General features: G+C 38.6%; 1 protein-coding gene across 4 annotated transcripts in view; it reads right to left on the bottom strand.

Annotated features, from left to right (window-relative positions):
* Positions 1–27,514, bottom strand: part of Stk3 (serine/threonine kinase 3) — a 306,970-nt gene that overhangs the window by 191,650 nt on the left and 87,806 nt on the right. For all 4 annotated transcript variants that reach the window (XM_029469538.2, XM_021183619.3, XM_029469541.2 and 1 more), the window contains 2 exons: positions 25,182–25,346; positions 24,555–24,722 (listed from right to left, as the gene is read on the bottom strand). In XM_029469538.2, the coding sequence (XP_029325398.1) occupies positions 24,555–24,722; positions 25,182–25,346 (333 nt within the window). The remainder of the gene's footprint in view (positions 1–24,554; positions 24,723–25,181; positions 25,347–27,514) is intronic.

The raw sequence follows: 27,514 nt of genomic DNA, 5'->3' as shown, positions 1-27,514 counted from the left end.
CAAACAACCCAGATGTCCTTCAACAGAGGAATGGATACAGAAAATGTGGTACATTTACACAATGGAGTACTACTCACCTATTAAAAATGATGAATTTATGAAATTCTTAGGCAAATGGATGGAACTAGAAAATATCATCCTGAGTGAGGTAACCCAATTGCAAAAGAACACATATGGTGTGCACTCTCTGATAAGTGGATATTAGCCCAAAAGATCCAAATAACCAAGATACAATTCACAGACCACATGAAGCTCAAAAAGAAGGAAGACAAAAATGTGGGTGGGTGCTTGGGTCCTTCTTAGGAGGAGAACAAAATACTCACAGGAGCAAATATGGAGATAAAGTGTAAAGCAGAGATTGAAGGAAAGGCCACTCAGAGACTGCCACACCTGGGGATTCATCTCATATACAGTTCCCAAACCCAGACACTATTGTGAATGCCAAGAAGTACATGCTGAAAGGAGCTTGATATGGCTGTGTCCTGAGAGGCCTTACAAACACAGAGACAGAGGCTTGCAGTCAACCATTTGACTGAGCTCAGGGTCCCCAATACAGGAGTTAGAGAAATGTCTAAAGGAGTTGAATGGGTTTGCAACCCCAGGGAAGAACAACAATAACAACCAACCAGTCCCCCAGGGCTCCCAGGGACTAAGCCATCAACAAAGGAGTACATATGGCTCCAGCTGCATACTTTGAAGAGGATGGCCTTGTCATGTATCAATGAGAGGAGAGGTCCTTGGTCCTCTGAAGATGTGATAGGTGCTCCAGTGTAGGGAAACTGAGGGCAGGGAGAGGGTGGGTGGGTGGAGGTACACCCTAATAGAAACAAGGGGAGAGGAGGTAGGATAGAAGATTTCTGCGGGGGGGGGGGGGAGTATGGAGGGGGGGGACCTGTGAAAAAGGATAACATTTGAAATGTAAATAAAGAAAATCTCCAATTAAAAAAAGGAAAAGAAAAGGAAAAGGTTATGTTTCTGTTAGCTTCACTCTTTTTCTACAGGTGTCTAGAGCTGTGGCTCCAACCACAAACCCCAACCCCTTTGGGGATGCATATCAGATATTTACATAACGGTTCATAACAGTAGCAAAATTACAGTTATGAAGTAGCAATGAAAGAATTGTATAGTTGGGGTCACCACAATATGAGGAACTGTATTAAAGGGTCACAGCATTAGTAAAGTTGGGAAATTCTGCTTTTGGGAATAAACAATGACTGCTAGGAACATTCTAGGGGGGAAAAAGCATCTTTTCCATTTTTAATTCAAATTCTCAGCAAATGGATGGAGCAAGGAAGCATAGCTCTCCACAAAACTTGTTCAGTCCAGCCATTTTTCTCCTTTCACTGTCAGTCACTATTCTAACTTCTAATTTTCATTCTACTAAAATTGTTGCCATAAGAAAGTCAAAGTAAAATTACTCAGATATTTTTATTCAAAACTTCCAGTTATGTGTCCTAAACACTTTTATTCCAAAGTGACTTCACAAACTCTGACAGATGTTTTATAATTCTGTTTAAATATTTAGTCAGTAAAAGGATGAAGGGTTTTGTTTTGTTTTGTTTTTATAGGAAAAAGACAGAATGATTTCATTCTCCTCCAAAACCAGGGTGGTCTATGGGCAATTTGGGTACCAGTAGTGTTGCCGAGGAAACAAAATGAAAACAGGTGCCATCAAATTCAAATTAAAGATTTAGTTCTATTTTAAACCACCTTAAACAATGTTTCTATAAACTTTCCAACTGACACTACTAAAAATTTGACAATATTTTATAACAAGAAAAGGATTATAAATTGTCTGTAGACCATCAAATTTTAACTGTAACAAATTTAGACTGATTGGCAACACTTCCTTAAAAAAGTTCTTCCATTAAATATCCAGCATCCATTTAAAAACTGAATGTATACAAAATTCAAAATAAAGAAACCAAGTAAGAAACTCTGAGAAGGTAAACAAAAATTTGTATATACCTGGATTGTTAGTCTCAACCCTCCTCCCTCTATTAGAATTACAAAATAAAATTGTTTTCATAAAAACACACACGCACAAAAAGAATCTCTGCAAAGAATTTTAAAACTTAAAAATTCAAAAGAAATTTAAATCCAAACCTGTAAAACTATATATATATATATATATATATATATTTTATATATATATGTGTGTGTGTATATATATATATATATACACACACACACATATAATGTATTTAGTAACATTAAACTAATCTCAACTTTTCCTCTTGGGCCTAACTGTTATATAATATAATGCTTAAATTTGATGAAATTTCCTCTACCAAAAAAAAAAAAAATCAAACTTTTGTTTCTTACGTTGATACTGAGAAGACTATAAGCACCCTTTCAGCAGTACTTTTTATTCCCCTTGGTAGCTATTAACTATGGCACTCATTACACGCATGTACACATTCACATTTAAATACATATAAAAGAGATTAACCATGTATGTAAATGTTTAAAAATAACTACATGGGCTCAGTGGTTAAGAGCAATGACTGTTCTTCCTGAGTTCAAATCCCAGCAACCACATGGTGGCTCACAAGCATCTGTAATGAGATGTGATGCCCTCTTCTGGTGTGTCTGAAGACAGCAACAGTGTACTTACATATAATAAATAAATAAATCTTTAAAAGAATAATGCTTTAATGCTATTTTCTTACCTTTCTCTACATTAGAATTTTAATTAGCACACTTTAATACATAGGATTTTACTGATATTTTCATATGTGCATATAGTAATTTAGATTTTAGTCATACTCTCTAGTAATTTTAGTCACTTAATACAGTATTGATGACAAAATCCTTTATTTCATTCTGTTTCAGCTTATGAAAGAGAAACTTACAAATAGATGACAGTACATAAATGTAAGTATTCTTGCTAATACTGACAACAATCCCAGTGAGGATTCTATTTGTAGGTAGATGAAGCATGTAATTAGAAAATACTTCATTCAATTAAAAATAATTCCTCTCCTTATCAATTTTGACAGAAAAAATTTAAAACTCCTAAGTATATTCAATCCATAACTGATTAAGAGCTCCATTGTTTAGATCACAAATAATCTGTTATTTTGAATATTTCAATTATTCAAAGTTTTAGTTTTAGCAGAGTTCTGAAGAGATGCAAATGAATTCATTAGTGTGAAATCAGAACTTCCCTCCACTAGATGGATTCTTTCAATACTTAACCACAAGGACAATTTCATCAACTGATTTTCAAAAAAAATAAAAAATAAAAAACCTTAAAGTATTTAGTATTAAAAGATGAAATATCTTTAAAATCACTATTTCTACATAATATTTATTCTATTAACTTAATAAGTGGATACTAGCCAAAAGAAAAAAAAAAGGTACAAAATACCCAGGATACAGTCCACAGAACTCAAAAAAGTCAACAAGCTGAAGTGCCCAAATGAGGAAGCCTCAGTCCCACTTAGGAGAGAGAACAAAGCAGTCACAAGGGGAGGGAGGGAGGGGCCTGGTAGGGAAAGTCAACAGGGGTTAGGGGGAGTTGAGGGGAAGAGGGGAACATAATCTGGTATTGGGTGAGGGAAAAGGACTGAAGCCCTGAGGGCCAGCAGAAGGGATAGAAAAGACAACCTCAGGAAACAGGAGGTTGGGGGGACCCTCCAAACTGCACCAGAGATCTGGGAGGTAAGAGACTCTCAGGACTCAAAGGGGAGGACCTTAGATGAAATGCCCAACAGTAGGGAGAGAGAACTTATAGAGCCCACCTCCAGCAGGAAGACAGGACATCAAGTGAGGGATGGGGTAACCATCCCACAGTCACAACTATGACCCATAATTGTTCATGTCTAAAAGAATTACAGGGATGGAAATGGAGAGGAGCCTGAGAAAAAGAAGGTCCAGTGACAGGCCCTGGATCCAGCTCAATGGGAGGTCCCAAAGACTGACACTATTACTGAGGCTATGGAGCACTCACAAAAAGGGATCTATATTGACTGCCTTCCAAAAGACCCAACAAGAAGCTGAAAGAGTCAGATGCAGATATTTGCACCTAACCAATGGACAGAAGCAGCTGACCCCTGTTGTTGAATTAGGGAAAAGCTGTAAGAAGCTGAGGAGGAGGGTGATCCTGTAAGAGGACCAGCCGTCTCAATTAATCTGGACCTCTGAGATCTCTCAAACACTGGACCATGAAACAGACAGCATACACCAGCTGATATGAGGCCCCCAACACACATATACAGTAGAGGACTTTCTGGATCTGTGTTCATTCAGAGATGATGCACCTAACCCTCAAGAGACTGGAGGCCCCAGGGAGTTTAGAGGTCAGATGGGTTGGGGGTGGGGACATCCACATGGAGACAGGTGGGTGGGGAGGAGGTGTTGGATGTGGAGTAGATAGAGGAATAAAATATAGGGTGTAAAAAAATAATTAGAGTTAAAAATAAAAACAGAATCTCTTTCAAATCCATACTCATGTGTGTATTTGAATGGTGAAGGAAAGCATACAAGGTATTATAAGGTGAGACCAATATAAAATCTCCTTTGTAGTTGCATTATATAAGTCTCCAGTTATCTCCCAGTGTGTAATACAAAGCTGCTGCACTGGTCCACTGCTTACTTGAAAAGTGACTAATCAAAGTCAGACAAAGCCAACCATCAACTAAAGCAGGTTGCAAATGTCCTCTGCAGGGACATGTCAAAAAAAGATGAGGGAAGTTTACTTCAGTTAAAACCTCTAACCTTTAGTTAGAAATATGAAGTGTTTTCTACTTCGTTCCAATTTAATGTCAATTGTATCCAACTTTCTAATTGTTTCTGCTACTTGATCACATATGCCAAATATTTTATTATCTAACAAACAAATTTAAAAGAAAGTATTTTATAATCTAGTATGTATAAAGTAGTTCACATCTTATTTTAAGCTAGTTTGATAGCTAATTAACCATATTAGCTCCAGACAAGAAGGTTCAGTTCATTTGTAACTAGTTTACCCTTTAAGCAGTGAATTAGAAGACAAGAATAGATGTCTAAGTTTAGTCCTTCAGATTGTAGAGATCAACAGACATATGACCATGCCACTCTGAACATGTCTGGTCTGGTCAAATTTATAACCATAAATTACTTTGTCAGAAGTGTTCTGGGAGCCAGAAAAGGTTCTTCTCACACTATATGAACATAATACCTAGCTCACAAAATACCCTTAGATTTTCAGGTAGATGCATGTGTGTGTGCCTGGTTGTGTGTATGCATACATGCAAGTGTATTTCTTTGCTGTAGACATTTTGGGAGTGTGTGTGTGTGTGTGTGTGTGTGTGTGTGTGTGTGTGTTTGATTTCCTTGCTGTAAATATTATCCACAATTTTATACTATCTGACAAAATTTCCCACCTACAAAGTCGTATCTCATTTCTCAGATATCACTCTTCAAGCACTAACAGTTTAGAAAGAAGCAGACTGAGTTTTATCACTCCTGGACTCACAAACCTCAGGAATAAGAAAAGGCCTATAATAAACTTTAAACAGTGTTTTGCATTTATGTGTTTCTTACATGTGTGCACATACACATGCATGACAATGAAACCATGAAGGGCACAGAATGCCATGTAGAACCTGAATCTCAGCATCCATATGGGTACGAGGAAGAAGCCTGTTGCCAGACATGGACACAAACACTTTTACCTAATGAGCCATCTCTCCAAACCTGAAACAAACTTTTAATTATTTCCATCAAAAGCTTTTAAAACAATTTCTCCAACAAATTAAAAGTATGATTTTTATTATTTAAGACATGTAACTTGATATTTTGAAATTGTATTTTAATTACAAGGCTTCTCTCTTTACTCCCTTCAAATGCTCCCATGAACACCTCTCAAATTTGTTCATATTCATGTTCTTTTAATCTGTTTGAACATTCTCAAACACACTGAAATTCATGACCTCTTTTTTCATTGTTATTGAATACATATATGTATTTGTAGACTGCTGGGACCATATAATGTTACTTGCAGATGTATGTGCTGTTTAACACTGGACACCAACTAGTCTGCTCTTTCCTAGGGAGGATTCCCTCTTCCACTCCCAGCTTTACTCACAAACCATATACTTTAATAGAAGGAGATATTTAAATTATTTCACAATACAACAATTCAGTGAGACTTCTGAATTTTAACACATTCTAATCATCAAGTTATTATTACTTGCTAGAGGTGGGGACTCATTTTAAAACACTTTATAGAAATCTAAATATTTTACCAAGAACCTTTGTAATTATTGTGAATGTTTCAGAGGTGTTAAAAAAAAGAGGCTACCCAGATGCTGGCAAGGATGTGGAGAAAGAGGAACACTCTTCCATTGCTGGTGGGATTGCAAGCTTGTACAACTACTCTGGAAATCAGTCTGGCGGTTCCTCAGAAAATTGGACATAGTACTACCGGAAGATCCGGCAATACCTCTCCTGGGCATATATAAAAAAGATGTTCCAACTGGTCATAAGAACACATGCTCCACTATGTTCATAGCAGCCTTATTTATAATAGCCAGGAGCTGGAAAGAACCCAGATGTCCCTCAACAGAGAAATGGATACAGAAAATGTGGTACATTTACACAATGGAGTACTACTCAGCTATTAAAAACAATGAATTTATGAAATTCTTGGGCAAATGGATGTATCTGGAGGATATCATCCTGAGTGAGGTAACCCAATCACAAAAGAACTCACATGATATGCAATCACTGATAAGTGGATATTAGCCCAGAAACTTAGAATACCCAAGATACAATTTGCAAAACACAAGAAAACCAAGAAAGAAGACCAACACATGGATACTTCATTCCTCCTTAGAATAGGGAACAAAATACCTATGGAAGGAGTTACAGAGACAAAGTTTGGAGCTGAGACAAAAGGATGGACCATCCAGAGACTGCCCCACCCAGGGATCCATCTCATAATCAGCTACCAAACGCAGACACTATGGCATATGCCAGCAAGATTTTGCTGGAAGGACCCTGATATAGCTGTCTCTTGTGAGGGTAGGCCAGTGCCTGGCAAATACAGAAGTGGATGCTCACAGTCATCTATTGGATAGAACACAGGGCCCCCAATGGAGGAGCTACAGAAAGTACCCAAGGAGCTGAAGGGATCTGCAACCTATAGGTGGAACAACAATATGAACTAACCAGTACCCCCCAGAGCTCATGTCTCTAGCTGCATATGTAGCAGAAGATGGCCTAGTGGGCCATCAGTGGGAAGAGAGGCCCCTTGGTCTTGCAAACTTTACATGCCCCAGTACAGGGAAACACCAGGGCCAAGAAGTCGGAGTGGGTGGGTAGGGGAGCAAGGCAGGGGGAGGGTATAGGGAACTTTCGGAATGGCATTTGAAATGTAAATGAAGAAAATATCTAATAAAAAATTGAAAAAAAAAAAAAAAGAGGCTTCCATCTTTATATGTTTTTCATGGATTTGTGGTGGTATTTTGCTCCAAAAATCTCAACACCATCAGCAGTAAGTCTGTAGTTAATTTTTGGTGATACATGTTTTATTTATAGACTATAAATATGACCAGACACTGAGTATTATGACCTCAACCCATCCACATACATCAAAGTCAACAACGAACAGAACTGGGTTAGCCTGGGGAAAGCAAACTTGAAAGGATCATAAAACTAAACTACTAGATGCTCACTCCAGAGCTCAGGATTCCTTCACAAAACTAAATACTAAAACAATAAATAAAAGGGATTCACTACCCTTATTTAAGGTAAAGAAAAAAGATAGGGAAATACAAACAAGCAAGCAAGATTCCATACACAAAGGCTGAAATATTTACCCTACAGTTTACAGGAATATGTTTCTAAATAAAGTATTGTTTCCCACATGACAGCCAAAAGATAAGGTCTGAAAACATTTAACCCAAAATAAAACAGATTAAAAGAAATTATAAGACACTTCCAACTAATAGCTCAAAAGGAAAATCATAAAATACCCCCCAAAAGAAAATAGTTCATTTTTCCATTTCATTGCTTCCTATGTCTTTTACTAGTATAAAGACATTGGTTCTTCTGTTTTCTCAAGGATAGTGATTGGTGGTCCTTAAGTTGGCATGAAATGTCTTACAACAGTTCTGCTTGGAACAATATAGTCCATATATACATTTGTAAATAACAAAAATAATGTTGTTAATTTTAATATTACAGTAAGTTATTGAATAAACTGTTAAATTTGTATGTTGAAATCAGCCAAAGAATGGGCATGACACATTAACTTACACTGATGAAAGGCATAGACTTAAGTCACCCTCCTTACAATAAGTGTTTAACAAATAAGGGAAGATACACATAAGTGCTATGTGAATAAAGGGAGTTAACTAAAGCATTTGGTTTGTGGGGGGAAAAATTGAACAAATTCCCTATCACACATTTCAAAAAGTTCTTAGCCTTGCACTGTGTGACCTATGAAGAGAAATATAACTTCTTAGGATTATCATATAACAGCAGCCATGTAGATCTGCAGATCTTTGCATAAGTTACCCAGCTTCCAGTAACAACAGAAATGACAACACAACAGGATTTTCCTGAATCTCATTAGTCTTGTAAATCTGGCTTTGTTTTCTTTTTGAATGCAGTCTCTGTGTTGTCCACATTGGCCTAGATTCAGTTCTGCCACTGCCTCTCAAGTAGCTAGAAGTATAGGTGCACACTGTACACCAGGAAGATCTAAAAATTCTTGAAAGAAACAAAATACTCTATACGCCCTCCTATCCTGTCACTCTAATACAAAAGGAGATGTTGAGGAGGCAGAGGCGGGCAGATTTCTGAGTTCGAGGCCAGCCTGGTCTACAAAGTGAGTTCCAGGACAGCCAGGGCTACACAGAGAAACCCTGTCTCGAAAAACCAAACAAACAAACAAACAAACAAAAAAAAAACAAACAAACAGATGTTGGTTAGCTATGGGAAAAATTATAGTAGTCCTTCAGAAAAATTGACACAATTGCCATACAACCCAGAAATTCCACTACTGGGTATATACCCAGAAGAATGAGAAGACTCTGTCTCCACATCCCCGCCAGCATCTGATGTCACCTGAGTTTTTAATCTTAGCCATTCTGATTGGTGTAAGGTGGAAACTCGGGGTCATTTTGTGCATTTTCCTGATGAATACGGATGTTGAACATTTCTTTAGGTGCTTCTCAGCCATTAGAGATTCCTCAGTTGAGAATTCTGTTTAGCTCGGTACCCCATTATTAATACAATTATTTGGTTCTCTGGAGTTTAACTTCTTTGTAAATTTTAAATATTAGCCCTCTATTGAATGCAGGGTTGGTAAAGATGTTTTCCCAATCTGTAGGCTGCAGTTTGTCCTATGGACAGTGTCCTTTGCCTTACAGAAGCTTTTCAGTTTCATGAGATCCCATTTGTCAATTGTTGATCTTAGAACCTGTGTCACTGGTATGTTCTGTTCAGGAAATTTTCCCTTGTGCCAATGTGTTTGAGGCTCTTTCCCACTTTCACTTCTATTAGATTCAGCATATTTGCTTTTATGTGGAGGTCTTTGATCCACTTGGACTTGAGCTTTGTGCAAGGAGGTAAGAATGAATCCAGTTGCATTCTTCTACATGTAAGCCACCAATTAGACAGCACCATTTGTTGAAGATGCTTTTTTTCCTGCTGTATGGTTTTGGCTTCTTTGTCAAAGGTGTATGAATTTATTTCTGGGTCTTCAATTATATTCCATTCATCTACCTGTCTGTCTCTGTAACAGTACCATGCATTTTTTATCACTATTGCCCAGTAGTACAGCTTGAGGTCAGGGAAGGTGATTTCCCAAGAAGTTCTTTTATTGTGAAAAATTGTTTTCAATATCCTGGGTTTTTTGTTTTTCCATATGAAGCTGAGAATTGCTCTAACTCTGTGAAGAATTCAGTTAGAATCTTGATGGAGATTGCCTTGAATGTGTAGACTGGTTTCAGTAGGATGATCATTTTTACTATGTTAATCCTACCAAGCATGGGAGATCTTTCCATCTTCTGAGGTCTTCTTCGAATTCTTTCTTCAGAGACTTGAAGTTCTTGTCATACAGATCTTTCACTTGCTTGGTTAGAGTTACACCAAATTTAAAGATCAGAGTGACTACTTCATGTCATATGGATGAAGTAACAGGGAACTATTTAAATTATTTAAGTTATGAAGTTGAGGTGGGGATGAGAAGTGAATCACAGTGATGATTGCAGAATAATATGAACATAATTGCCACTTAAAAGTAGTAAAACTGAGGGATGGGAAGATGGCTTGTGAGTAAAGTCCTTGCTGTTCAAGTACAAAGACTTGAGTTCAGATGCCTAGCTCCCACCCACAGAAGGAAGCCAGAAATGTCGGTATACATCTGTAACCCTAGCCTAAGCAAATCCCAGAACCTCACTAGCCTGCCCACCGACCTGAAGCAGAGATCCAGATTCATAAGACCTTATCTCAAAACCTATGGTAGAAAAAGTCAAAAGAAGGCATGTGACTGGGTATTCATAGTTGTACATACAAGCACACAGGAACACACACACACACACACACACAAAGTAGTTTCTTAAAGTTGGTGAATATTTCACAATTCTTAAAAACTGTTAAAGTAATTCAATAACAAGTTTGGGTGTGCACAGTTTTAGAGCCGGTCATGGCATAGTTGCTCAAAGGCTGCTAAATAACCTGTAAGCAACTGCACCAGCACTAATGTTAACCAGGATACATAAACCTGACTTAGCAAAATTATTACTGTTTGTCAACCTCTTGGTCCTGCCTAAGATGGGTAACCATATAAAATGCTTTATACTGCTTCTGAAGCAAAGGGCTTTTAAAATACACACTTGGTATTCAAGCATCAATATTTAAGAAACACACTTTACACCTATTTTCCTATCCTTGATGGCTGGCCCTACACCTCAATTTCATTCCCTGTTACTTAACAAGGGCCTTGGGAAATCTCTGGCCTACTGCTATTTTAGGTCCCTACTATAAGTCCTTCCTGTAAGTCTCAAGTCAGATGAAGCCTCCTCTGGATTCCGACACTTTTTTTCCTCCCACTTACTCTTCTCCTTGGCTGCCAAACACTTCAAGTAACGTCTACTCTGATGGTTCCATTCCCCTACCCATTCCTCTTTTCTTGGTTTCTTTTCTTTTCTTTTCTTTTTTTTTTTTTTACTGGTTATTTAATTTTTTTACATTTCAAATGTTATTCCCCTTCCCTGTTTCCCCTCTGCAAGGCCCCTATCTTATTCCCTCCCCTCCCCCAACCTTCTATGAGGGTGCTCCCCCACTCCCCCACCCACTCCTACCTCCCTGCCCTCACATTTCCCTACATGGGGCACTGAGCCCCTTACAGGACCAAGGGCCTCTTCTCCCTTTGATACACGACAAGGTCATCTTCTGCTACACATGTGGCTAGAGCATGTGTACTCTTTGGTTGGTGGTTTAGTCTCCAGGAGCCCTGGAGGGGTCTGATTGGTTGATATTGTTGTTCTTCCTATGGGGTTGCAAACCTCTTCAGCTCCTTCAATTTGTCCCCTAACTCCTCCTTTGGGATCCCCATTCTCAGTCTGATTGTTGGCTATCTGCATCTTTATTAGTCAGATGCTGGTGGAGCCTCTCAGAGGACAGCTATACCAGGCTCCTATCAGCAATAGTGACAGCACTTCTCGGCATCAACAATAGTGTCTGGGTTTTGTGTCAGAAGATGGAAAGCATCCATTAGATGAGGGAATTTCTGGATGGCCTTCCTTCAATCTCTGTTCCACTCTTTGTCCCTGCACTTCCGTTAGACAGGAGTAATTTGGGGTTAATATTTTTGTGATGGGTGGGTAGTCCCATCCCTCAACTGGGGCTGTGCCTGACCTCTGGATATAGGTTCTCTCCCCCACTTTATTGGGTATTTCAGCTATTGTCATCCCTGTTAAGGCCTGGGAGCCTCTTGCTTTCCTGGCATCTGGAACTTTCTGTTCCCCATCCTCCATTGCTACATACCTCTGTTCAATTTCCTAGCCCTGTGTATTTCTCCCCCATCTCCTCCCACACCTGATCCTGTCCCCCTTTTCCCTTCCCTCTCCTTTCTCCCTTCCAAGTCCCTCCCTTTACTTACCATGATTATTTTGCTCCCCCTTCTAAGTAGAACTGAAGCATCTACACTTCGGTCTTCCTTCTTCTTGAGCTTCATATGGTCTGTGAGTTGTATCGTAGGCATTCCGAGCATTTTTCCTAATATCCACTTATCAGTGAGTACATATCATGTGTGTTCTTTTGTGACTGGGTTACCTCACTCAGGATGATATTTCTAGTTCCAACCATTTGCCTGTGAATTTCACGAAGTCATTGTTTTTAATAGCTGAGTAGTACTCCATTGTGTAAATGTACCACATTTTCTGTATACATTCTTCTGTTGAGGGACATCTGGGTTGTTTCCAGCTTCTGGCTATTATAAAGAAGGCTGCTATAAACATGGTGGAGCATGTGTCCTTGTTATATGTTGGAGCATCTTTTGGGTAAATGCCTACAAGTGGTATAGCTAGGTCCTCAGGTAGTACTATGTCCAGTTTTCTGAGGAACCACCAGACTGATTTCCAGAGTGGTTGTACCAGCTTGCAATCCCACTAGCAATGGAGGAGTGTTCCTCTTTCTCCACACCCTCGCCAGCATCTGCTGTCACGTAAATTTTTGATGTTAGCCATTCTGACTGGCATGAGGTGGAATCTCAGGGTTGTTTTGATTTGCATTTCCCTAATGAGTAAGGATGTTGAACATTTCTTTAGGTGCTTCTCAGCCATTTGAGATTCCTCAGTTGAGAATTCTTTTTTTTTCTTTAGCTATGTACCCCATTTTTTAATAGGGCTATTTGGTTCTCTGGAGTCTAACTTCTTGAGTTCTTTGTATATATTGGATATTAGCCCTCTATCAGATGTAGGGTTGGTAAAGATCTTTTCCTAATCTGTAGGTTGCCATTCTGTCCTGCTGACAGTGTCCCCTTTGCATTGAAAAGTTTTTCTTGGTTTCTTATTTATTTCTGCTCTAGCACTTTACTAACCAAAACTCCCAAAAGCCAACCATTTCTTTCAATCTGATGTTCTAATTCATACCACCATGACAAAGGTAAAAAAGAAACCACACACGGCTAAAGGACCATCCTCTTTAAGGCCTTCCCCTTATCTGAAGCACCAGATTCTAATTCTTTGTGGCTTCCATTTCACATGTCTCCTCCAAATCTCTAAATGAGGGCAACTGCTATGCTATCCTTCTTCCATGCATCTTTCTCTCCCAGGTACGGTCCAGAACTCTTCTTGAGACTTGATAGGATGTGTTATAAACTCAGTCTCAGCAGCAAGAAGTAGCAAATAGCAAATACAGGCAGGAAATGAGAAACAATTCCACTCACTCCAGTGACCAAGGGTTGGCAACACTGTAATACTTCCCAAATGCACATGCATATACCAGTATTCAAGGTTACGAAAACCACATTTGTATTTTTTGGCAGGTTAAATACATTTTAAATGAAGAAAATATTCAGAATGTTTTCTTTCTAAAATGCCTGGATTGCTAGAAGGAAGTATCTAACAATCTGTTCATTATTAATTGCATGTTTCTGATATGGTTGATTATTTAGACTTGATGCAATCATTCAGCTGGTTAAGACTGCTTACTGATACAAAGTTAAAGATACAATGTATATATTACAGTGTAAATATAAGTTTTTTAAGGCTAAAAGATAGCTTTCTCTAATAGAGTTCTTAAAATCCTTTGTATTAATAATACTGTGGAAAAGAAACAAAACTAAATTCATGTAGAACTAATGGGCCTTAATCTAAAAGTTGCCAGAAGGTGGTGGTGATGGTGGTGGTAGAGATAGTGGTGATGGTGCTAGTGGTGGAGGTGGTGATGGTGAAGGTGGTGGTAGTGGTGATGAAGTTGGTGGTGGTGGTGGTAGTGGTAGTAGTAGTAGTGGTGGTGATGGTGGTGGTGATGGAGGTGATGGTAGTAGTGGTGATGAAGTTGGTGGTGGTGGTGGTGGAGGTGGTGGTGTTGAATTTATTGTTGGTGGTGGTGGTAGTGGTGATGGCGATGGTGGAGGTGGAGGTGGTGGTAGAGGTGATGGTGGAGGTGGTAGTGGAGGTGGTAGTGGTGATGAAGTTGGTAGTGATGGAGATGATGGTGGTGATGATGGTAGAGGTGGTGGTGGTGGTGGTGGTGCTGGTGGTGATAGTGGTGCACCATGCTCAGCACTTAGGGATTGGAGGGTATAAGCAGATAGATCTCTGAGTTCAAGGCCCCCTGGTCTAGAACAGCCAGAGCTACACAGAGAACTCCATCTAGAAAAACAAACTAAAAAGTATAGTGCATGACTAATGGATAGCATAGGTAGGGAACGTTGGAACTGAGTGTGCTGTAAACTCTAGGATAGAAACTAGGGATGCTTCTCCATCCTAGTTGTTCTCTCTTCTGCTCTAAAGAAATACTCTTTCAAAGGCTTTGTCTTAAATACAGATTATATATGAAAATATTTTATTTAAACCACTCAGGTTTTTTTATTTAAAATTAAATAAAACTACTGGTTATGTCATTGCTATTGCCATTCTTACCAACTAGCCACCCTCCCTTTCTTTTTTATTTTTTTATTTTTCCAATTTCTATGAGGTATTTTTTCATTTACATTTCAAATGCTATCCCAAAAGTCCCCTATACCCTCCCTGCCTGCTCTGCTACCCACCCATTCAAAATAAAAGTCTAAGCACTGATGTGTAACCTTCAATGCTCTGTGACACACACCAGGAGTCAAAAGGAACACCCTCCCTTCAACATAACTAAATACAAAACTGTTACCTCTGCTTGAAGTATTCTATACTCAGTCTAAATCTCTTCCGGTTTTTATTCACCTATCACTTTCTGATGAGGTATTGGCTAAAAATACAACAGAATACACCGAGCATTCTCTGCAAGTCATCATTTCCTGTTTTATTCCCTTGCCTCTTTCCTATTACCACGTAGTATTCATGCTTGCTTTCTCTTCTGCATTCTCTTTCCCCTTCAGTATGCAAAACCCAATAGAGAAATGTTTGTGTTTTTCTTCCATTTCTGTGTCCTCAGGATATGAGACAGTTCCTAGGAGACGGTAGGTACTTAGTGTTAGCTGAATGAATAAACACCTGGATATCTGCCAGCTGGCCCAGAAGCCTAACGCTACAGCTTCCCCCTAACAATACTGGTTGGCTCTCTCAAAGTTCTAAGAGTATGGCAACTCCTCTATTCATGATCGGCAAAGAAGTAATTAGAAATGGCTTTATGCGAGGCTAGAGAGATAAAGGGCATTACAATAAATCATATCAGAGCCATATTTCCCCATGCCTGCAAAAGAGCTTGAGTATTTCACCTTCAAAATACAAGAATAAAACTGTAACTTGATTTGCTTACCAAATGAACTCTGATATCACACAGCGGTTGCTATGAATACTAAAAGGTAAGTAGTGCTGTCTATCCTGTCACTCTCAGAACTTTTTCACTGGAATAGTCAGGCCTAGTCCAGGAGAATGGACATGAAACTCTCCTTGTGTATAAACAAAGGATAAACTGAATATCATACTCCTGTGCACCTGAATATCTGTTATCTAACTGATCTCAGGCTTATTTATAAACATCAATCAGTGCCATGCAAAGGGAGCTCCAGGGAAAAGGCAATTATATACTGTTAAAAAATGGAGGCAATCAGACGAAACACAGTCCATGGTAGCAGTGACATAAGCTAAGCAGACAGTATGGATAATATGAGTAAGAGCCATGGAAAAATAAATACCATGATTGAACTTGAAGCAAATGGAAACAGTTCAGATTGGCTTTGTACAGTATTCCATGGAACATATGATGTCCATATGTCCATTACCAACAACTGAAACACAGAAAATAACAAAAGCCAGTGTTAAGATGGCTGTAAGAACACACCCAATGCCAGTCTCTACCACAGCACAAGCAGTGTAACTTGCTACAGCTGACAGGCAGTTGGATAAGAAGTCAGGAGCAATAAGAACAAAAAAGGAGGAAGGAGTAAAGCAAAATTGTCTCTCTTCCCCACAAAAGAGAAAAGATTTATACTAGAAAAAGAATGTGGCCACGGAAATGTTAAAACGTCAAGCACAGTCTCTTCCCTGTGGGCAGTTTCCAAAAGTATAAATCCTTTACAACTCAAAACTGCAAGTGCTTCAACAGTCAGTGGACTGTGGAAGTGAAATAATTATATGACGAAGTAACTTCCAAATAAAAAACATAAATATGACCTTTCAAGTTTCAAACTATGAGATGAGACCTAAAGCAGACTGACTAAAAGATGAGACAGAAATACTATCAGGTTTGATGTCAGTGTGAACAAATCACCCAAATTTCTTTGCTGTCATTCATGAGACAAAAGTCACAATTTAAAACAAACAAAAAGCCGGGCGTGGTGGCACACGCCTTTAATCCCAGCACTCGGGAGGCAGAGGCAGGCGGATTTCTGAGTTCGAGGCCAGCCTGGTCTACAGAGTGAGTTCCAGGACAGCCAGGGCTATACAGAGAAACCCTGTCTCGAAAAAAAAAAAAAAAAAAGATTTAAAAAAATAAATAAATAAAACAAACAAAAGTATGCTTAGGCAGTCATGAAGGACCAATTATATAGCAAGGCCAAAGCTAAGAAACAAAACTATAAAAAGCAGTGTTACCATCTAGGACCTATCTGTGATCCTGGACTTTTCAATGAATCAAAATTCAGTTATTCCTAAATTGCATTAAAATTATCTAAGCTGTGATGCATAAATATATTAGTTGTCAATGACTGCAACTAAACGGTAATAAAATCCAGCAATAAAAACACATGACTATTTATAGTAAACATCAATGTATTCCTATTTCAACCTGACTCCCCATTCTACCCCTGAACCCCAAACTTAAAACCAACTACAATTTCTTGAGTAGCTGTAGTGTGGTTAAGAATAGGAAGCTATGCTTGTTTGTATGGAATCTGCCATTTCCTCCCTGCCAAAACACTTGTTTAAAAAGTCATGTAATATTTCCATTAAGTTGTAAATGCAGCCGACAAGGAAATGGCCTACTGGCAATGCATTACCTTTGTGGCAGTGCCAATGGGCCTACAGCAAAACACTGCACATGGTAATTTCAACATGCATTCCCAAGGAACAAAACTGTTCTTTACATAAATACCACAGAACCTGAGTAAGATCCAGAAAAAGCAAGGAAAAATTGCCCAAGCTTTCATGCTTGCCTATATCAATTGTATGTCAGAGCGAAAGCAAACTAGAAAAGCATCTACATCTGTTCCCGAAGCCTGTGAAGCTGGATCATATAACCCTGGGAAACTACTGCAGCTTAAATCTGTATACTTCTTGTTAACCACTGTAACAACTTGCTAATAAAAATTAAGAAAAACTGAGGGTATCAAATGAACCAAAATGTACAAACTAAATACAAGTTCTTAAAGATCATAATGAAACCTATTAACAATAACATATGTTCAGTATAAGCCACAATTGTTATGTTAAATTACTTCTTTCTTTAATATCATTTATTTGATTACAGAATTTAAGATATTCACAAACCTTCCAATGAAAATGATGATTTGTAATATATAAGTCACTATGATGCTTACAAAGTCACCCTTATCATGTATTCCTTGAATTTCACTACATAGCTCAACTTTGTATAATTATGCTATTTATACAATCCCATCTGTACTGAAGAAGGTTCTACTCATGTAAAAGTTATATTGAAAAATAAACACCAACACACACAATCTGCACAAACATAATCAATAATCAATATGTAGTTCTCTAAGACAGTCTGAGGACATCTAGTTGCAAGATGCATTTAAGTATGTCTTGTCAGTTGTCGTGTGTGTGTGTGTGTGTGTGTGTGTGTGTGTGTGTGTGTATAAATATAATTCCAAAAGTCAAACCTGATAGAAAGATAGAAAACCTATTTCTTATGAAAAATATTATAGATTTTTCAAGTGTCGTCCACTTGAAGTTACAGTCAACACCTGTGGACATCCCAATCTCCAAGCCACAAATTCACTGACCTTGTATGTTTTCTGTCACAACTGCTACCTTAGCTCTCCACCCTGGGCATCACTGTAACTGGAAATGCAGCAGTACTTGAGATGGTCAGCATCACACACAGCTGCTTTTAGAACAGACAGAAACCTCCCATACGATGTAACAATCCTCCTGCTGCATCCACAGGTCAGCACTAGGGAATGGCAGTACTCTCATTTTGATCTCCTTCAGTAAGGGGACAGTTCTAAAATACTCAAAAAACCAAATCAACTTAAAACTTAAATGGATTGTGCTAAATAAAAGGCTGAAAAGCAGGCTAGAGGGAAAAGAGGGGTGTTTCAAGTTGTATTTTATTAGCGTTTACTGTCAGGGTTTTTGTTTATTCCCTTGTCCCTAAGTTGTAAGTAAAATAGTTAATTTTGTAAGAAAGAAGAATCGGAGCTCGCCGTGCTTCATGCTAACACCGTAAAAGAACCTTCAAGATGGAAAAGGGAACCTGGCTCACATTCACATAGCAAACATACTTGATTCTGAATATTTTTATACATACGTCACTGTGTTAGGATCAATCCAGAAAACATGTGAGGCACACTTCCTTTAAAACTAAAATCCAGCAGGAAATACAAGACAGATGCCTCATTAAAAAGCTGCTAGACACAGGGTAGATAATATGATATAAGGATTCAGACAAAGGGGCGTTTGGTTTTGTATTATTTCTTGAGGCAGGTCTCAACACACAGACCAGGCTGACCTTGAACCACACCTCCTCTGCCTCCAGGGTGCTCAGATTAAAAGTGTATGCCACCACACCCAGCAAGACAAGGGCATACTTTAAACAGCTAACTGAAGACTTCTAACACTAATTATAGTTATTAATCTAGACTTTTCAGAAGTTAAAATAATAATAACAAAAGAAGAGGAGGGAAGATAATGGGCGCCATGTTCATACAATATGTGTATATACACACATATTTCAGATTAAAATTCAGAATTACACACTGTGATCAAGCAAATAGAAAAAGATCATAAATCTTCTTGAAAGTCATATTTTTATTAGTAAACACACAATTCTCAATCGCTCTAGATAAAGGAACCCTTGTTTCCAGGAGCCCCTATTTTCATTTGCTCAAATATATAATCTGGTCAATGAGATAGGTCAGCAGGTAAAGACACCTGCTACTAAGCTTGACATCCTCATTTAATCCTCAAGATCCACACAGTGGAGAGAGATACTCAAATTGTCCTCTGACTTCCACACATGAATTGTGCCCCTGACTCAAACAAATCAATAAATAAAAAGTTATTTTTAAAAACTACCCAAACACTAAAATTCAAAGGGCCAAATTGGTTGAATTCTCTGCTAAAGAAAAAGTTTATTTTACATTGTAAGTCATAGTTTCCACAACTGGGCTAGTCAATAGGTCAATGAAAGGCAAGAAACAGAAAACCCTATGGCTGGGAGATGGGCAAGACACTTGCCACACAAGCATGAAGACCTGAATCCCAGGAACCCATGTGTCTTAGAACCCATGACTATCAGCCCAGGGACAGCACCACCCACCATGGGCTGCGCCCTCCCCCATCAATCATTAATTGAGAAAATGCCTTACAGCTGGATCTCATGGCGGCATTTCCTCAACTGAGGCTCCTTCCTCTCTGATGACTTTAGCTTGTGACAAGTTAACACATAAAACCAGCCAGTACACCATGTAATGTCAAACAAGTACAACTCATGTGTAATTAGAGCACCTTATACGGAGATGAGGGTCAGAGACATGAGAATCCCTGGAAGCTGTGGGCCGGCCAGCCAGCCTGGAGTAAGCAGTGTGAACAAGAGGCTGTCTCAAACCAAACCAAAGGCAAAGTGGAACATCCAAGGTTATTCTCTGGCCTATAGACACACACACACACACATACACACATGTGCGCTCGCACACAGACTCTCACTCAATTACTGTGGCACACAGACCAACATGTAAGGTCCTAGACATAAACATACATATGTTTTAAAAACTCCATTTATCACCACTAGAAAGTAAAGACAATCTATCCCTGTCTGCATGCCCATTATTTCCGTATGACTTGCATATGATTTCCAGTAACCACTGCAGAAGCCACCTGAGCAGAACAATGCCTTGGGTACTTCGAAGGCCCTGATTCCTCCTCCACTGTCCTATGGACAACCAACACAAAGTCAGATGATGGCAGACAGTGCTTGTTTTTCCCACAGTAAAAAGAGTTTTCTAAGAAAGAATTGTAACTAGCATTAAATAGGAATCATTATAAGAACTTGAATCATTCATTAAGAACTAAAAAATACTGCAAAATGGTACATAACAATTCTACTTTCTTTAATATATGGGCGCATTTCTCAGACATCTCATTTGCATCTAACAAATGACTCGGTGAAGTGCACATAAGAGGGGCCATCACAGCTGATTTGCAGACAAAAAACCCCCACTATGTATCTAAGAAAATGGCTACAAAAATCGGATCTCAGATCAGTCTGGGAAGTTAGGACACCGTGCTTATTACGTGTGGTTGGTAAGGCCTTAAGCCTATTAAGAATGGTCATAGGACACAAGATGGCTAAATTGTTCAGGGCACTCACAGTCTAGCAAATGACCTAAGTTTGATCCCTGAGTTCAAATCTTGGTTTTGCTACTGACAGGTTAAGTCATAAACAAATAATGTTATCCCTTTACTTAAAGGTTTCATCTAAGCTACCTAGTGATATTTTAACAATTTCAAATATATTTTTTCCACTGGACAATTCTAGTTAGGGACTTTTATTTTCACTCTCAGAAGGTTCTTTTATCCTACCCACCCCCCAACACACACACACACACACACACACACACACACAACCATTGATAACTATATGAGACTGTACAGATCACTAATTTTATTATTTCATTATTAGCTTTATTAACTACCCACCCTGAACAGCAGTTTCATATTCTATGTTACAAACGGCAAAATACATAAAGCATGTCTTGTGTTTCATGTATTCATTAGTCCAAGGAAAAACACTGAGTTGCAATCAAAGCAAAGACAACTCTGTTTTCAAGAGTCTGATGGAGGGGGCTGGTGAGATGGCTCAGTGGGTAAGAGCACCCGACTGCTCTTCCGAAGGTCCAGAGTTCAAATCCCAGCAACCACATGGTGGCTCACAACCATCCGTAATGAGATCTGACACCCTCTTCTGGTCTGTCTGAAGACAGCTACAGTACACTTACATATAATAAATAAATAAATCTTTTTTTAAAAAAATAGTGAATATGGTCATTTCAAGGAAAGAGAGTCCTTTCGAGTAAGGATTCAGGTTTTGGAAATCTATCCTCTGCATGATTTGGCTCCTTCTCAACACATGCACTTTGGTACTCAAGTTGTGAAATAGCTCACCACACAAGAAAAATTAAAGACTATTTACATAGCAACTTAAAGCCATATTGTAGTGGGTTGACCTGATGCTGCTTGTATTCTAGTGCAGATACTGGTTCCTCAAGATGTGGTTGATTCAACATATTCACACACTCAAGTGATACCACCATGTGAACCTTTCTCCCAATGTAACTGGCCAACAAAAGGCTAAAGCCTGTGGTTGGACAATGGAGAGAGAACAGGGGAATGGGAGGGTCCAGAAGAGGTTGCAGGTAGAGAGATTAAAAAAGAAGACAGAGGAGGAGCAAACTGCCATGAGCCAGAACCATGTGGCCAGGAGAAACAGCAAGTAACAAGGAGCTTTATAGCTGGGGAATATGTCAGCATAGGCCTAGGTTTGCCCAATCTAGGCATATCGCTTATAAATAAAATATCTGGATTATGTGTCTATGTGAGCTTTTTAGAATTGTAAATTCCAACTACAACAATTTACATTTGGGAATGCCTAAGGTCATTAGCCAAAGAAAATGTGCAAATTATGAGGAGAAAAACCGAAATCTACATAGAATACAGATGTAGAGGAAGACCTCATACTTCTAAATAAAGTCTGAGGGGATGGAGATATGGATGAGTACTGGCTGCTCTTCCAGGTTTGGTTCCTAGCATACACATGGAAGCTCCCAACTATCTATGCCTCCAATGTCAGGGGATCTGATACCCTGGACTAACCTCTGTGGGCAACACACACACAACAGACATATACACAGGCAAAACACCATGCACATTGAACAAACAAACAAACAAAACCTAAGTTGGGACTTGAAAACCCAGCAGAAGTCAAAATGATAGAAAAAGAGACCAAGGCATCTGTGGTGCTTTGAATGAAAATGGCATCCATAGGTCCACAGTGAGTGACACAGTTAAGAGGAATGGTCTTGTTGGAGAAGGTATAACTTCTTAGAGAAAGCACATCACTAGAGCACAAGCTTTGAGGTCTCAGAAGCCCAAGCCAAACCTAATTATCAATATCTCTTCTTGCTGCCTGCCATTCCAGATATAGAACCCCAGAAACCTCTCCAGCACCCTACTGGCAACACAGGGCCACGCTTCCCACCGTGATGATAATAAACTAAATCTATCTAATATATCTCTGTACTTAAATCTCTTCCTTTATAAGAGTTGCCTTGGTGTCTCTTCACAGCAACAGAGCAATGACTAAGGCAGTATCCTAGAAAGATGTTTGCAATAGACCATATCTAAAGGATTCTTTAAAAAGAAATACTATATTCCGATATATTTGTACTATCTTATAAGCATGAATTCAAACTCACATGAATTTTAAGATCATTAAACAGGGGTCACAGACTACAGTTCCTTTCCATCTGGTAGAGAGGCTGTAACAGGGCCAAATGTAATTCGTGCACTGGCTGGTTTTGTGTGTCAACTTGACACAGGCTGGGGTTATCACAGAGAAAGGAGCTTCAGTTGGGGAAATGCCTCCATGAGATCCAGCTGTGGGGCATTTTCTCAATTAGTGATTAAGAGGGAAAGGCCCCTTGTGGGTGGTGCCATCTCTGGGCTGGTAGTCTTGGGTTCTATAAGAGAGCAGGCTGAGCAAGCCAGGGGAAGCAAGCCAGTAAAGAATATCCCTCCATGGCTTCTGCATCAGCTTCTGCTTCCTGACCTACTTGAGTTCCAGTCCTGACTTCCTTGGTGATAAACAGCAGTATGGAAGTGTAAGCTGAATAAACCCTTTCCTCCCCAACTGCTTCTTGGTCATGATGTTTGTGCAGGAATAGAAACCCTGACTAAGACAATGTGCTAAACCACTTGTTTGGAAAAGATTTCCAAAGGGTAGAAATAGAATGCTTACAATGTAAGACTCATCTCTAGAACTTAGCTACGGTGTTGTAGATAAACTGCAAACCTTTTCTTGAGACTTAATTACATCTCATTAGAGAATCATCCCATGAACATCCTACCATAGTACCAGAGGTAACCATAGTACCAGAGGTAGCTGATGATACTCAAAGAAGAATGAAAAGTTCATGTTCGTGTTCCTATGCTGGCTTTGCTATTTTTCATGTTCTTTCCAAATAAATAATTTATTATAATATTTTATTATAAATTATTATAATATTTATAATTTATTTTTACTTTTTAATAATGCCAGGGGAATTTATACATACAAAAATAATATAAATGGAGTACAACTGTACCACTAAAATAATTGTTTCAATATGTCAGTTAGACTTTTAAATATTTTCAACACTGTAATTATCTGTACCATCATAACAGCTTTGTAATAATAAATATAATTCCAATTTATTCCTCATTAGATATTCAAAAGAATTCCCTTTTTTTCTTCATCTCTTTAGTTCACTTGCCTCTCCACATCACCTTAACTATTCCATAAATATGCAGGGAAACTCACTCTTTACTGCTATATCCTCCTAGGGTAACCACTGCCACTAGATGGCAGTGTGGTGTGTGTGTGTGTGTGTGTGTGTGTGTGTGTGTGTGTGTGTGTGTGTGTGTTTGCATGTACATATATGCCAGGAAGTCACATAGTACTATAACCTAAAAACTGTGTCATTACAAACCCTAAAGACAACAAACTAGGCTTTAATGCAAGATATATACTTTAAATGCAAAATTTAGCATGGAATCAGAGGCAGGTGACTGTGATTAAAAACAAGTATATTATCTAAATAAACAGTTACTAAATAAATACTTTTAATATCAGCTTAAAGAACACAGGAGGAGGAAGGAAAAGGCACAGAAAGGTAGGAAGGACTTACTGAGGACTGGAAGGAAGGACTAATTTCTTAAACCTTGGAAAGTAATGAGCTAAAAAAAACAAGGAGAAAAAAAGTCTCTTCTACTGAAAAGCAAGGAACCTGTAGTAGTGTTTGGGGTGGAAGAGAATAGTGCTTGTTACAGATAAACAGCTGTCAGAGCTCTTTCCTCACAATTCATTGTTCAGTGAAAAATGGTCAGAAATGAAGTTACTTATCTTTAAGGATTTACTCCTGCACAGAATCTAAATTCTCTTCGTCTTTGTTCCATAATTATGAAATTGCAAAACTCAAACCCAATGCTTTTAGTAAAATATAATTGTCTTACCCTCATCGGATGTATGTCAGCATAAGGAGGTTTTCCTTCTGCCATTTCTATAGAAGTAATGCCGAGGGACCAGATGTCAGCCACACAGTTGTAACCTATTTCTTGAATTACCTCAGGAGCCATCCAAAATGGGGTTCCTATTACAGTATTGCGTTTTGCCATTGTATCCTGCAATGATGTTACATAAGCATAAATACTGCACAAAAACACAAAGTAAAAAAGTTTAACAACATATTCAATGAAACATTTGATCTGCTAGTATCACAGATTCTATTCAAAATTGACTATTTTCCAAATGTTTCAACTAGTTATAACATGACATATTTTAGGAATCTCAAATTGTAAAATACCAGGAGTTCTTAACTTATTACCATGATAGGATGACAGCAATAAAAGCAACAAACCAATGTGCCAAGAAATTCAATACTATTTCCCTTTCATCACTGTGAGAATTTGATGGTAAAGGTACTCAGTATCTAGTGACCCTGACATTGTAAACAGACTCAAGTATGGCTTCTTCTGCATGAGAGTAACAAAGCTACCCTTCTATACTCCCCTAGTTATCAGTTTAGTCAGTCCACCCTGAAAAATGGTCAAAATACACACAAATTACTAAAGCCAACTTACTGTTAACTGGCCAGCCACTCCGAAATCTGCAAGCTTTGCATGTCCTTCTGTATTGAGGAGAATATTCCCGGCTTTTATATCTCTGTGTATTTTCCTCATAAAATGCAAATATTCTAATCCTTTCAATGTGGATTTTAGAATAGTTGCAATTTCATCTTCTGTTAACTGGAAAAGAGAATTTTAAAAATCATGTTGAAATACAATCAGTAACAAATACTTCTTCCCCCACCCTCCTGTGTGTGTGTGGAGAGGGGTATGTGTGCGTGTTTCAAGAAAAGGTTTCCCTGTGCAGCCCTAGCTGTTCTAGATCTGGCTCTAAAGACCAGGCTGGCCTCAAATTCAGCAATCCACCTGCCTCCCGAGTGCTGGGATTAAAGGCGTGTGCTACCACTAGGCACAAGTACTTAACAGCCATTAAACCTATACAAAAAGATCAAGATTAATAAATCACAAAATTCCTGTCCTTTACACAGTGCCTTCATTCTATTATTATGTACTTTACTGAAGAATGAAAGATTATAAATTCCTTTAAAATTATCTGTGATGCACCAAAGTAAAAATGCATAGCCTAAGAATCACCTTGACGAGAACTCATGATTTCCCTTTGGGCCACTACAATTTGTTTTCCACTGATTATTTACCTTTAAATTAATCTTATAGTGTAGCATTATATTCTAAAATAATAACAAGTAAGTATTTGGTCTTCTTTCCAGGATCCTGTTAATAGAAAAGAATTTCTAAATCCCTTGTAATTTGCTAAACAAAAGAGAAGAAAGGGACACACACACTGACACACTCACACACACACACTCTCTCTCTCTCTCTCACACACACACACACACACACACACACACACACACACACACGGGCTCATGTAGCTCAAGGTTGCCTCAGACTTGCTGTCTAGCTGCTGATGACACTGAACTTCTGGCCCTCCTACCCCCACTGCCCCAGTTTGGGGCTTGCAGGGATTCATCATCATACCCATTTACTAGGGGCTTCATGCGTGAGGGCAAGCACTCTATCAGATGAACTACATCTCTAGCTCCTTTTTTAAAAAATTATATGATTCTTTCATACTAATGAAGTGACTCTTGGTGGGACCCTGAACAATTACACAGTAGGAAATGGTCACTAGAGGAAACAATCATGTCATTAGATGGTTGGTTGCTCAGGTCAGCTCATGACATGTGACTTACCTATGTCTATATAATCCAATCAAATATAAATGGCTGAGCTACAGAGGAAGGAGTACTTTGACAGGAACAGGTGGTAACACAAGGACAAAGATCTACACGAGAACTAGAGGAAGGCTGGGAGGCTTTGTGGATATCCAGGAATATCTGAGAGGCTGCTTTTGGTTTTATGCTTCTAGCACATTACAGGTAAGGTAATTCTGGAGATGGCCTGAGAACTCACATTTCTGTACGCATATAGTCAGTAAGCCACTCCTCCAGCCCCCATCACTAAGTAGGTGTTTTGGAGCCAACTGATTTCTTGGAACCTACACTAAAAGAAGGCAGGGGAGAAAAATTCCTTGACTCAACTTCTCAAGCCTATCTAAAAAATGAGAAAAGGGGAGGCATACTTAGAAAACATATTTTGTTAACATATTATCCCAAGACTAGAGATGGAAAAGGACACTGTAAGAATACTACAGAATGCAATTCCTTAATAAAATACTAGCAAATACAAAAAAGTAGGATGTTGAAAGGGTTTTATGTAACATTACAGAATTTACAGAATTTACAAACTTTACAGAATAATAAATAACAAATAATAAATAAATAAATTTCAAATAAAATTTATTTTTCAAAGGTAAAGATGGTACAACATACAAAATTTGCAAGATGTAATATACTATCAACAGAATGATGGAAAAAAAGCCACATGATCACTCCAACTGTTAGTAGAAAAGCCAACAGACTAAACAGTAAATTTAAGAAGAGCAAGCTAGAGCTCAGAGGAGCCAGCACCATCTAACCCAGCAGGAGCAGCATGTACCACCGTGAGCACTGTGAAAGACAGAAACTTTGCTGCTGCTGCTGCTGCTGCTGCTGCTGCTGCTGCTGCTTCTCTTCTGCACCGCACTACAAGTGCGGCAGAGCAATGAAGCAGGAAAAGGACTGTAAGAATGAAAGGATCTGTTTGCAGGATAACAACAGTAACACCTAAAAACTGTAAGAATAGATAAGTTTAGCAAAGTAGCAAGATGGAATTTTTTGCAATTTCCTTTTAAGAAATGCTAATGATCTTGTGTGTTTATTTTGTTCTTTATATCTTGTTATTTATAATAACATCAAAAGGATAAAGTACTTAGAAATCAATCAAGG

The sequence above is a fragment of the Mus caroli genome, unplaced genomic scaffold, assembly GCF_978045245.1.
Source record: "Mus caroli unplaced genomic scaffold, Mus_caroli_1 scaffold_16, whole genome shotgun sequence".
Lineage (NCBI taxonomy): Eukaryota > Metazoa > Chordata > Mammalia > Rodentia > Muridae > Mus > Mus caroli.
Note: the sequence above shows the minus strand (reverse complement) of the source record. Positions and strands in the feature narration are given on the sequence as shown.